The 11,954-nt window shown below is 49.1% G+C and overlaps 1 protein-coding gene across 1 annotated transcript in view; it reads left to right on the forward strand.

Moving 5' to 3' along the window:
* RGSL1 (regulator of G protein signaling like 1) overlaps positions 1 to 11,936 on the forward strand; it is a gene marked incomplete at both ends in the record, with an annotated part of 31,729 nt that extends 19,793 nt beyond the window's left edge. Inside the window, 9 exons of the mRNA XM_084637993.1 lie at positions 476 to 669; positions 1,807 to 1,924; positions 3,245 to 3,341; positions 3,886 to 4,015; positions 5,004 to 5,184; positions 6,953 to 7,091; positions 7,811 to 7,935; positions 8,118 to 8,230; positions 11,833 to 11,936. Of these exons, the coding sequence (XP_084494119.1) occupies positions 476 to 669; positions 1,807 to 1,924; positions 3,245 to 3,341; positions 3,886 to 4,015; positions 5,004 to 5,184; positions 6,953 to 7,091; positions 7,811 to 7,935; positions 8,118 to 8,230; positions 11,833 to 11,936 (1,201 nt within the window). The remainder of the gene's footprint in view (positions 1 to 475; positions 670 to 1,806; positions 1,925 to 3,244; positions 3,342 to 3,885; positions 4,016 to 5,003; positions 5,185 to 6,952; positions 7,092 to 7,810; positions 7,936 to 8,117; positions 8,231 to 11,832) is intronic.
* Positions 11,937 to 11,954: the final 18 nt, after the last annotated feature.

Raw genomic sequence — 11,954 nt, forward strand, 5'->3', positions numbered from 1 at the left:
TGGTTGGGATCTTCTGTTAAGCATGGAAGGCCCAGAGCCATTGGGTCAAATTCTGCTGTCTGGTACACCAGTGTAAATCCAGAATGACTCCACAGGCTTCAGGATTTACACTGGTGTAACCCAGGTCAGTATTTGGCTCAGTTGCTCCCTTTGGTGGCAGCCAGGTGTGGTAAATTCCACTGATGCTGTTGAGTGATGGGTGGATTCATCTGGTCACGTGGTTCTCAATGAATCAGTAGCTGGATAGGAGGCACACATCTGTTTTCCCTTGTTACAGAGAAGACGTACTCTGCCAGTGCCTTCATCAGATCCCATGCGCTGAGGTCCCCAAGCTTTCTACACTCTCACCATCATTGGGAGTCTGACAAAAACTCCCTGTGCCAATGGAGATGTGGGTGCAGGGCTCCAGCTCTTGATCAGGGTCCAGTGCCCTGCCATAGTGCTGCATCCTCACCCAGTGCCTCCTCCCCACCAGGTATCTCATGGAAGTGCTGCACAACCCCGGCCACCTGGAGTTTTTCAGGCAATTCCTCAAACAACATAATGCTGAAGCCCCACTGCTCTTCTGGCAGGCGGTGGAGAAGCTCAGCGCCGAGTCCAACCCCAAGGCTCAGAGGGCTTTGATCAACAGTATCCTCAAGAATTTCTTCCACAACAAAGTGCCTGCTGGTACGCAGACTCCCTACTCCACAGATCTCAGCTACCCAGGAAGGCAAATGTGATCTAGGCTACCCACTAAGGTTACTAGGGAAAGGGATGCCCCATCCTAGAGTGATTTCTCTGGGCACAGGGTAGCGCCTAAGCTCACCATCCCAGGAGTGGCTCGGACATGCATTGTGCCACAGACACCCGTGGGGTACAACTCACTCCCGACTTCCCTATTGCTCCAGGGTGGGAGGGAAATAGTAATTTTGTGGCTGGGCCTGCCCACAGCAAGGTAGGACAATCCCCTGCACCACCTCAACTGGTTGGTGCATTGGTAGGGGAGGGGAAGCCGGCGCATTGCCCACTTACTCCAGCATGGGGAATATGTGGGCACACAGCAAGGCTGTGGCGGAGCTGCTACTCTCCCTGATACAATTGTACGCAAATCGGTGAGGATTCTTGACCACAGGGAGCATCCTCAGCTGCCCTACCTAGGGCTGGCTTACGATGCTGTTGTATCACTCCAGCACCACAATGGGACTTTAGTGGAGGCAGAAGGTCTGAGCTGTCAGTAGGCATTTCCAGTCTGCTGTACCACAATGCTGCTAAATCCAGGGACCTTGCAGCAAGATTTGGATCCAGCTTGTAGCAGAGTGCACAGGACCTTGCCAGCTCTCACTGCCCAAACCAGTGGGGCATCTGCTCTTCGGGGACTCTAATTTTCATCTCACTGTTTCCTGAGGTTCCTACTCTTACTGCCACACAGATTTCTAGAAGAGACCACTATGATCAGCTAGTTTGACCTCCTGCATAGAATTTCACCCTGTGATTCTAGCAGTGGAGGAAATTATTCTTCCCTACTGTATCTTCTTTAGATGTTTTGAGCTCAGTAGTGTCACTTGCAAAGTGTGTGAGGTGCCTTGGTACTTACGTGGCCTGCAGACTTCTTCATGGATTAAAAAGTGATATTATAAAAGGGGAAAATGCCAAGGAAGGAGGGAAAATGTATTGGGCAAATGTGGTGGAGGGGATAGTGATGGTGATGGAGCTCCTGGACCTTGTGAACACTAGGGATGCAAATTCATGGAGGGCTCAGGAGGTCCTTACAATGATAAGAATGTCTGGTGCAGATGAGAGGAGGTGACTGTGTGACTTTTCTAGAGGAACTACTGCAGTGCCAAGCTTCCATCATCAGAGATATACCCAAGGCCAGCCTGGTCACCAGCTCCATGCTATTCAGAGCACAGAGCTTTGTCCTGAAAGCAATGGAAGAGAAATGGTAAGTAGTCCTGGCTCATTTCACTTTAACGGGGTACACTTACCCCTGGGGTGCCTCTTTGTGGCTGCGTCTGGGGATTCTCTCTCGCCTGGTCTGGTGCCCCTTTTCCGCAGTTGCCTGCACCATGGCCTCTCTATCTCTCTGGGACTTGGGGTGCTTCCTCTTCGTGACTCAGCCTTACAGCCAGGTCACTATTTGGTCCTCCCCTTCTGGGGTCTTAAAGTCCCACTGGACAAGCTGTCCATATGCCATGTCAGTCAGTCTTTCAGGCCAAGTCCAGGTCCAGTGCCACTTCCCCAATGGCTGGTAGGGGAACCCAGGCCTGCCCAATACTACGAGTTCCAGCCCAGGGACCCTGTGCCTAACAACCACAGTCTATGCAGTCTCTGACTCTGTTGCTGTTTCCTTGGGCTCCTTCCTAATTCACTTCTCTATCTCCTGGCCCACCTCTGGGTTTACCAGCCCAAGCTTCCTCTGCTCCCAGCGCCTATTGCCCCCTCTGAGCTTCTTGCCAGAGTCTGTAGTCCAGGACAGGATCCCAGAGTTTACACTCCCCCTCGAACTCCTCCTTGTCCCTAGGCAACTTCCTTTCTCTCTAGGGAGTGACTGCAGAGCCCCTCCCTGCAGCCCCCCCTTGCTCTCAGCTTCCTGGCTTTACTCAAGCCCAGCCTTCCCATGCCTAGCTGGGCTTCATCTTCCATTAGGCTTTTTCCATCCCTGGCTCTCCTCCAGGTGCAGCCTGTAAGGTTAATTGGCCCCTTTTAGCTTGTTTCAGCCTTGTGAGGGGTGGACGCCCCATCACACTTCCTGAGAGGCCAGTGGCATTGTTGCTAAGCTTGCTGGAGGTTACACACACACATACTCCGTAGGAGGATACACCTAAGCAGTGGCCAGAGTGCTGAGTCCGTATTCTGGCACAGCTCTCATTGAGGCCGACAAGGGTTTTACCTGTATAAGGACAGCAGGGTGGCTCATAACTTTTCATTCACAAGTGTGTCTGTGATATATTATAAGGGGCAGGCTGAGCTGGTCCTTGCATTGCTGGTGTTACCCATAAATAGCAGCCCCCTGCAGCAGCAGAAGCTGGTGAGGAGGGGATCAGAGGATGATCAGTTTCACCCTCCTCATCAGGTTTCACTATAGCAATAGAAGTGATATCCAGGGTCACTGAGCATTCTGGGACTGGGCCCGCCATTCCCCCCACTACCTCTCTCCTCCCTGTCTCTGCCTTCACGCCAGTCTCCTCTTAGCATTGAAGTCCATTGCTTTACTGACTGACTGGTTGCCACTGCTTTCTCTAATACTCTCCCATCCTGGCAGGTTTAAGATGTACCAAGACTTGTACCCTGGGAGCGATATTTTAGACACTCACTTTGTCACGAGGCAGGGGAGGGGATCCTTCATAACGGACAAGCTGGTAAGTAAGGATGGCCTGCACTCCGCCTGCTGATACCCCAGCTAGATCCCATAGCACAGGCCCGAGAGTGGGGAGGGGCTGTTTTCTCTGTGGATGTGTTGATGCCAGTGGGCTGAGGGGTCATGCGAGGCTGCAGAACAAACTGTCTTTGTCCAAAACGAGAGAGTTAATGTGTAGAGCCCCTGGGCTGTAAGCTCATCTGTGCAAACAGACCCCTGTGCCCATGCAGAGCCCTACTGACTTTCATCAGGAAATTCATTTAGCGTCAGCATCCCCTAGAGTTCTGACTGAAGCCCAGTGACATTCAAAAGCAATGACTGTGGCTCAGTGGGGTCAGTAATTCCACTTAATGTGAGGATGCATTTTGGTGCATTAGTTCAGAGTGGCAGGTCTGCCTGGGCACAGATCCCCAGGGAATAATCAGGATAATTAGACTGAAGGCATTCCCATCAGGCCCAAAGTTATTTACTGCCTCCGTTCCCTGCCTTGCTTCCCCTCCCAGTGCTGTACATAGGCTGACTCTCTCCATGCACTTTGCCCACAGAAGAGAGTGTGGTTCGTGCTCCAGGCTTTCATCAGGAGCATCTGCAAGTTCAGGAGGGAGATGAACAATTGGAAATCCCGCAAAGACTTTGAGGACTTTCTCCGGAGAGAGCTCGTAAATCAAAAAGAAAGTATGTCCAGATCCCGCTCATTCTCCTGCCTACCATTGTTGTCTCCTGGGGTGAGCAGACTTTAGGGGAGGCAATAGCAGAAACCTGGCAGCTTGTCCCCTGCTGTCATTTTCTTACCAGAGGGTTCTCTGTTGGAGGCATATAAGAGGCCAGGATACCAGCTGGCTCAGAGGGAGTGAAGCAGCTGTGTTGTTCTCTCCATAGCAAGAATCTGCTCCACCCAGCAGGAAGTTAGCCACTGGAGAGGGGGAAATCCCATTTGCTAACCTGGGCAGGCAGCTCTGCAGCTGGCCACTCAAAGTGGCGTTTTATTCAGCTCGTGCTATTTGAGCACCCGTGTGAGGAGATGGGCAGCCTACTTTAGGCACCCATTGGGCACTATAATGAAAAATCAGGTCCAAAATGTTTAAAGCAGTAATTATACTGCATAGCCCCCCTGGAAGTTCCCTACACCTTACATTTTCAACTCATCTGAAGACAGCACCCACCAGCTGCTTCTTGTATGTTCAGTAAGTCTGTGCAGTGACTTAGTACCTGGCTTCAGCTGTGAGTATTTCCTCCATGTGATGGTTTAGGGTGTAGCACTATGCAAGTTCTTTCCCTGTGATTTAGAGTAGTGCTGAGGGGCAGGAGAGGTACGGGGATTAGAGAGTAATGTGAACTATAAGGGCTCCGGATGAGCCCTGTGTGTACCGGGGGAAATGTACAGCTTGAGGATTACAGGGCCAGAGACACCAGCAGCAAACTGTAGACAGAAGAGTAGAGCACTTTAGGTGGGGGTGAGGGTACAAGATTACATTGTCGGGGGACTGGGTAAATTGATAGAGACACACACATGGGCCTGAAATGAGGTGTGGCTCAAACCCATTAGTGCTGGCCCTGTCATGTCTTTGTCTCATGCTCACACTGTCTATCAATTTACCCAACATCTGGGTTGCAGGAGCTTGAGGGAGATGAGTTGCTCAGGTCTTCCCTTGTCCTCACTCAGACTTGCCCAGTAGCTCCGTGCGCAGTAACATCGCCATGTCTAGCCCCCGCCAGTCCATGCCGGCTGCCAGCGTGGGAGAGGATGTGGAGGTGATACAGGTGAAGCGCCGGCTCTTTAACCAGCGGCACATTTCCATCAACTTCCTGGTCAACGACCTCAGTTTTTACCTGGAGATTGAGAAGTAAGCATGCCCACCCCGTCCGTTTGTTTCAAATACCTTTCGATTTTTCCTGCCTTGCAGCGATAAAATCCCTGGCCTGATGGGCTGGCTCAGACAGAGCGGCACCGCACACTGGTCTGCTGGACACTCAGCTGATCTGTTGCTTACACTGCAGTGATGTGGTGCTGGGAGGCACTGTACTCTGCTCCCTGGGCAAAGAGACTAGACCCAAAGGCCTGTTCCTTTGCACAAAGAAGCCCCCTTTCCACAAGCCAGAAGGGAGTCTTGGTGTGAACGAGTACCTGTTGCTGAGTGCTCTGCAGCGACACCTGTTGGGTGATCAGAGAGCGGCAGTAACAGAACACTGAAGAATGCTCACTTTCAACCTCCCAGCCACCACAGGAATGGCAGTGACACAAGCTGCGTTTCTTCAGGGCAGGAGGTTGTTAGGGGGGGGGGGGGGGGCAGACAAGTCAAGCCATGCTACCTGTGTCTGCATTTTGTTAGCTTAACTGTGACCCATGCACCGCTGGTGGCCTGCAGAGAGTGGGCTAGTTACACACTACTGGTTGCTGCTCCTGGTTTGACATTCGGTATTTTCCTGCTGGAGCTTGACACAGGGATGTCATGATGGCCAATGGGAGGAGTGGGAAGCACAAGACAATCCCTCTGCTGAGGTGTAGTTGCCCCATGAAAGTATCCCCCACCCACCTCTGTCATTGAGTGACTCACCACTGGCCAGGTGTGGTGTAGCAGGCTCTGGTCTGGCACCTGCTGCAGGACAGCTGTTCCAGCCTAGTGGAGGTCTGCCTCTTCCAGTGACTCAACCCTCTGGCCAGGCCACATCCAGTCCCACCCCTTCTGGGGTAGCAGAAAGTCCTGCAAACACCAGCCTGATGTCCTTAGGTCAGGTCTCCAGTCCTGACTCTAGGCCCAGTGGTCTTTACATCCCTTGTCTCCAGGTTTCCCAGAGTCCTTACTCTTTGTATGGAGGTATCATGCCACCTTCCTCAGTGGCCAGGATGGGAACCCAGGCCCTCCCTCTTCTCTGGGTTCCAATCCAGGGACCCTGTGGAAGCAGACAAGGTCTACTCCCCCAGACTCCTCATTTGAGTGCTTCCTATCTTGGACTTCCTGCTGCCCGTTTCTGGGCTCTGTAGAGTTCTTTCCATTTCTTGTGGTGAGCGATACTTCTCAGTTTCTCTCCCCCTGGTAGTCCTGTTCCTCTTTGTCAGAGCTCCCCTTGGAGGGACTGCTCCACCCCTCTGTCTTCCCAGTCTCTCTCCTGGCCTGTTCCAGTGTTCCCGTGTCAGGAGAGGATCCCCAAGGCCTACTCCCCCACCTCCACCCCTGGGTTTCCTCTTTCCTCTACTGCCCTGAAATCCTGCCCTTGGCCCACAGGCCTCTCTATTGACCAGAGAGGGACTGCAGAGTTCTTACCTTCTCACTGCAGCTTCTTCACCTCGTTGTAACTCCCAGCTCCTCCCCAACTGGGCTTTATCTTTAATTGGACCTGGCCCATCCTCCAGGTGCAATTGGGTGTATTCATGACTCTCTGGGTCCAATTAGCCTTTTCTATACCAGTGTGGCGTATACACCCTGTCACACTCTCTTTGGAGGAAGGCATGTGCCACAGGGCAGGGGGTGAATGTTAGTGGGAAGTGGGCATCTAAATCCCCTACGTGGCTTAGAAAATCTCAGCTAAAAGCCACATGTTGTATCATAGTCTGAGTAGACAGCCACGCCCATACCTTCTCTCTTAGACATCCCTTTCCATTTGTCCTGGCAGGTTTTGTCACCTGGCTGATTCGGCCGCAGTGCTTGCAGCCTGGGGGATGTACACCGAGAGGGATGTCGCCTTTCTTAAGACCAAAGTGGCCACGATCGCCAAACTCTTCCTGAATTCCGAAGTCCCTCCTAAACTGCGGGTAGGACGCTGTAACATGCCCTGCATGCTCACTGCCAGGGAGGCCTGGGGCCTGCAAATCATTGCCTGAGAGCTTAGGGGTGTCTGGCTCAGGGAATTACTAATGGGACCCAGGTTTCAATCTGTTCCAGCTGAACATACTGCAGTTCTGATAACTTTGGCATTGTGTAAAGTAAGTTATTAGCTTCAATCCAGGTCCTAATGGAGAGTGTCCATCGTTACCAAAACCACTCTCACAACTGACGCTAATTGGTAATCCAGAGAGTGTGAGTGAGTGGGCATGGTAACTGAACGACCATCTAGACATGGGCCCCTCTGGTCAGGGCTGAGACACAGTGGCTGGCTTTACAGTCAATAGAGAAGAGCCTTTCAGTCTGTAGTCACTAGAGATCATTCATACTCTCCCTCCCCGTTACGGTGCACCTCCCCATGGCACACTGCTGTTTTAACCACCTTTCTTTTAAAATCCCTTTTAAAAGCATGGTGAGGGAAGGGGCAGAAAGGGGATTTCTTTGGATTTTGGCTAGTTAGCCAGGAAATAAACCGAAACCCTGCTTGGAGACCTTTGAACTGTGACCAGGGCTCTATAAGTGGAATGCAGAATCCTGGAAGGTGTGAGGGCAGGGTGGAGTTACTAGGGGTGTTTCTCTCTGGGATCCAGTAGGGATGCCACCCGTGTCTCAAGCCCTATTTATGAAGTGGTCTCTGTTCTGTGACCAGGTGAACATTTCTGACGGCCAGAAAGATTTAATCCGGAATTTAACTTCCAGAGGGGTCCTGGATCGCAGCCTCTATCACGTGGCCTTGCTCAATGTCTTCCCAGTTCTGATACACTTCTGGAAAAGGTAAAAATCCCTCTCTTTAGGGCTGGGCGAGTGGGGTGCAGAGGTGGGTGTCGGGCATTTTCTCGCCTTACCTCCTTCCAAAGAAAATGTGAGTCCGAATGGGACATTACCGCTGGCCGTATTCCTCAAACGTGTTAGACTTGATTTGCTGTCTGTCCTTAACGTTAGCATTTCCCCTACAGATACTGTAACTGGAAGTCAATGAAGTCCTTCCGCAGGTATCCGAAGATAAAAAAATCTCTCTCTCCATTCCCTGCTAAGACATCACCTAGGACATCCAGTATCTTCAGTGGGGGTAAGCTGAGACTGCCTCTTCCTCATCCTCTCTCTTTCTCTGATGTGTTCGCCATGTCCCGTATGCTGCACATTAGTCCTCTCAGCCTTGCCCATCCTCTAATGCCTCAAGTAGTGGCTCACCAGTGGGTTCTGTATGAGAGGCAAAGTATTATTATTGATATTAAAGTACCTTCATTTGGTGAGCATTTGCATAGATCAGGCAGCTTTCATGGTGTAAACTGGATCAGGTCAGGAAGGAATCTTCCTCCAGGTAAAGGGCTGAACAATTGTCTAGGGGAGTTTTTTTGTGAAACATCAGGTAATGATATAGATACTGTAACTGAAGCAGAAGATATGAATTCATGGATTAATATTGATCTGTCAATTCCTATCTTCTTATGTTGGGGATCCTTTTCAAACATGATGGTCTCAAAACAACTAAGGCCTCTCCCTTCATTCCCTCCTGATAGCTCATGAAAATCCCTCAGTGGTAAGTCCCGTAACTGTACATCTGCTGCTGAATACAGAAAGTCAAATCAGGGTCATATCCATCAGATGCACTTTCTCCACACTAAACACACTAGATTCCTTATACCACGTCCCAAAAAATATTCAACCCTTCAAAACAGAAATTAAACCAAATTAATTCTGGTTTGCGAATTTGCTCCCAGATAGGTTCGGAGATGAAAGCAGATTGAGGAGTGATTCATCTCTCATGTAACTTCGCTGACATCAGTGGCATTGCACCAGGGCTGAACTGATCACTTAGAATGCAGAGAAACTGCAGTAAGGGTTTGGGGGTGATACTCACTAGAGTTCAGGTGTGAAGTGGAGTGACTGGTATAGAGTACATTCTCCTAGGGATCAGGGACAATTTTCACTTCTCAGCCTGGCACTTAGTACCAGCTCCTTTAAGAACCAAGCTATGAAATAATACTAAGACATTAGCACTAAAGTGGTTGTCACTCCCTCTGACAGCTTGGATTCCTCACTGAGTATTCATGTGGCAATTTTCTAATTGACTTACCACTTTTAATCAAAATAGTCAATTTTTTATGAAAAGAGGGAGTTTTATTTTCTTTAATAGTTAGAATGGAAAACTGAGAGTCAGGAGTCTAAGGTTCTGTTCTCTCTACTACATCATTGAATGACCTTGGTCAAGTCATGTAACTGCTGTGCCTCGGTTTCCCTGCATATAAAATTAAGATCTGGAGCCTTGATTCTCTATTTTGTTACAGCAGTTTTATGTGGCGCTATTGATCTGAGTGTTGCATCAAGCCCATTGATGTCTGTTGAGATGCATATCAAGATGTATTGACCAAGGCCAAACAGAACTCAATATTTATCCCAAGGAACAATAAATGTTATTTTCACTCAAAGTGGAAGTTACTATGTGTAACCACAACAATCTCCTTTCCTTATTTGTTTGTGGAATGTTTAAGGCTTCCGAGACCAGCTCCTTAACACATCATGGCTCTAGTCCCAAAGTCAGGATTATTGACCTTCCAAGGAGTCAGACAAAATTTGATTCATCACATGATTATTCTCAGCCAGATATCAGTCAAAATTTCAATTGCACATAAAAAGACTTAGGGTATCTACCTGACAGGGCTGTTTGGGAGGGTAAACAAATCTTCATAAAGAGCTTTATGGAGAGAGCTATATGCAGTACATGCAAATTATTACAGTCATTAACTATTTCTGTTCCATGCTGTCCACACCCAGACACCAGAGTTCCTGTTAAAAACCATGACGCTTTGAGATATGACCAGTCGTTATCCCAGTATTCAAGTGTTGCTCTGGACTGGACAGCAAATGGAATCTGTTGAAATGGCACTTTGTTCCGTCCCATCATGGCCATAATCCAGCAAGGAGTGCCAACTGGCCAGACCCCTGTGCTTGCACAAAGCTCCTTGCAGGACTGGGGCCCCTAGCAGAATCCAGACTCTGTAGCTAAGGCCTTTAACAGGCTAACATCCTCACTAGATCCAGCAGAGGATGGTGCATAAATAACTCTGACCTGCGTATTATAGCTATTCGCTGTATTTGGGTCAGTTTCTAGAGCTGCCCATTAAATGAGAAGAATCATCTGTAGGTATTACCAGTGTCCGCACTGCAAAGCTGAGATAGTGGTGGGAGAGCAAAGCAGATTCTCTTCTGCTTCATGTCATCCACACACTTGCCAGCCAATCTCTGATGGCGGAATCTGTATTGCTGGTGTCATTGTATGATGAGGGGAAAGTACCCAGCTGGATTTCCAAACCCAGGATAAAACTGTATTTTAGGCAGTCAGAAAAATCTTGTTTCGACTTGCAAACTGAACTGTTTCTGCTGACTTTTGCTAAGATACCTTGCTGATCATGATCATGCCCTAAAGTAAAAGCTTTGCCTAGTGAGATTACTGACAGGATGGGTTAAATAGTTTTTAAAAAAAGAACTCTAAAATTACTAGGAAAAAAACCCTAAATATATATTGATCACACAAAAGCACCTTTATTTACCTTAGTTTATTTCTGGGATTACAATCACTGCGGAGAAGTGGCTGAGCAGAGCAATGCATCACAGCATGTACATATTTTAAATTCATTTCTCTTCCCAACCCCACTCCCCTGGGGTGCCTCTCTTTCTGGGATATTCCCAAGGAAGAGACTTGAGTTTTTCTTCCACCTGGCCACATGGTGTCACTGTTGCTCCACTTGTGCCTTATTTTGTCATCAGCAGAGGACTGGGCAGCTTCTGGTACTCAAAGTGATGTCTCACCTGGGATTGTAGCCTTTGAGGATGTGGTGAAGGACCTTCTTTAGGAAAGCTTGAAAAACATATATAATTCAGAACTTCAAATCTCTCATTCAGGGAGGGAGAAATTCAAATGACATCTGCCACATGAAGATGAAGATAGTGCTTCATCCTACAATTTGTAGAATAAACATGCTGTTCTTGTACATACACCAGCTGGCTGGCTCCATGTATATATCGGACTATGGATGTGGCTGGGCATGTGTGGCAATGTGTTAAACCGTGTGGCTGTGTGTAAAGCTGTATGTCTTTGTGGCTCCATGTACCACCTTCCTCTTTCCCTCTCCATTCACACAACCAAACAAACCACCTTGAACAACATCCGACTAAACACAAGGCCCCATATTCTGTCCTTCAAGACCTGTGCCATGCATGCGACAGTCAGTAGCTCCTACCCCTGTTGATCACCACTGCTGCAGCAGAACCTAGGGCAGGAGGTGGTTCCCTCTGTTATTCATTCGTCCTCTCATCTGGCTTCATTGTCTGTGCCTGATGTTCAAAGAGAATAGGCTACAACAACATCAAATGAGATGCTTGTTGGATTACCCTGAGCCGCTTCCTTCCCCCTCTTGCCCAAGGATACGTGTCTATGTCACAACCCAGTCATTTAATATGGGATAGGGAGAGGGATGCAATCTCTCTCTCCAGTCCCCCTCAACCCTGTCTGCCAATCCAGATGAAAGGAGCCGAAGAGGCCTGCGAATTTGTGTGGGAGCAGCTGGGTGATAGAGCAGAGGAAGGGGGATCTGTTGGACATGCATTAGAGGAGGATCCCAATGCTGGAGAAGTTACGGTGGTGTATTGTTTTGCCTCCTCTTTCAATAGAGGACCATCCAATCATTAGGTTCACGCTGCTCAAGGGGATCCAGCTGCTGCTACCTCAGCCTCGGGAGGAAGTGGATTCTTCTACAGAGCAAAAGTGTAAGTAACTTTGCCCCTAAGGTTCT

Source organism: Lepidochelys olivacea, assembly GCF_965140295.1.
Source record: "Lepidochelys olivacea isolate rLepOli2 genome assembly, chromosome: 8".
Lineage (NCBI taxonomy): Eukaryota > Metazoa > Chordata > Testudines > Cheloniidae > Lepidochelys > Lepidochelys olivacea.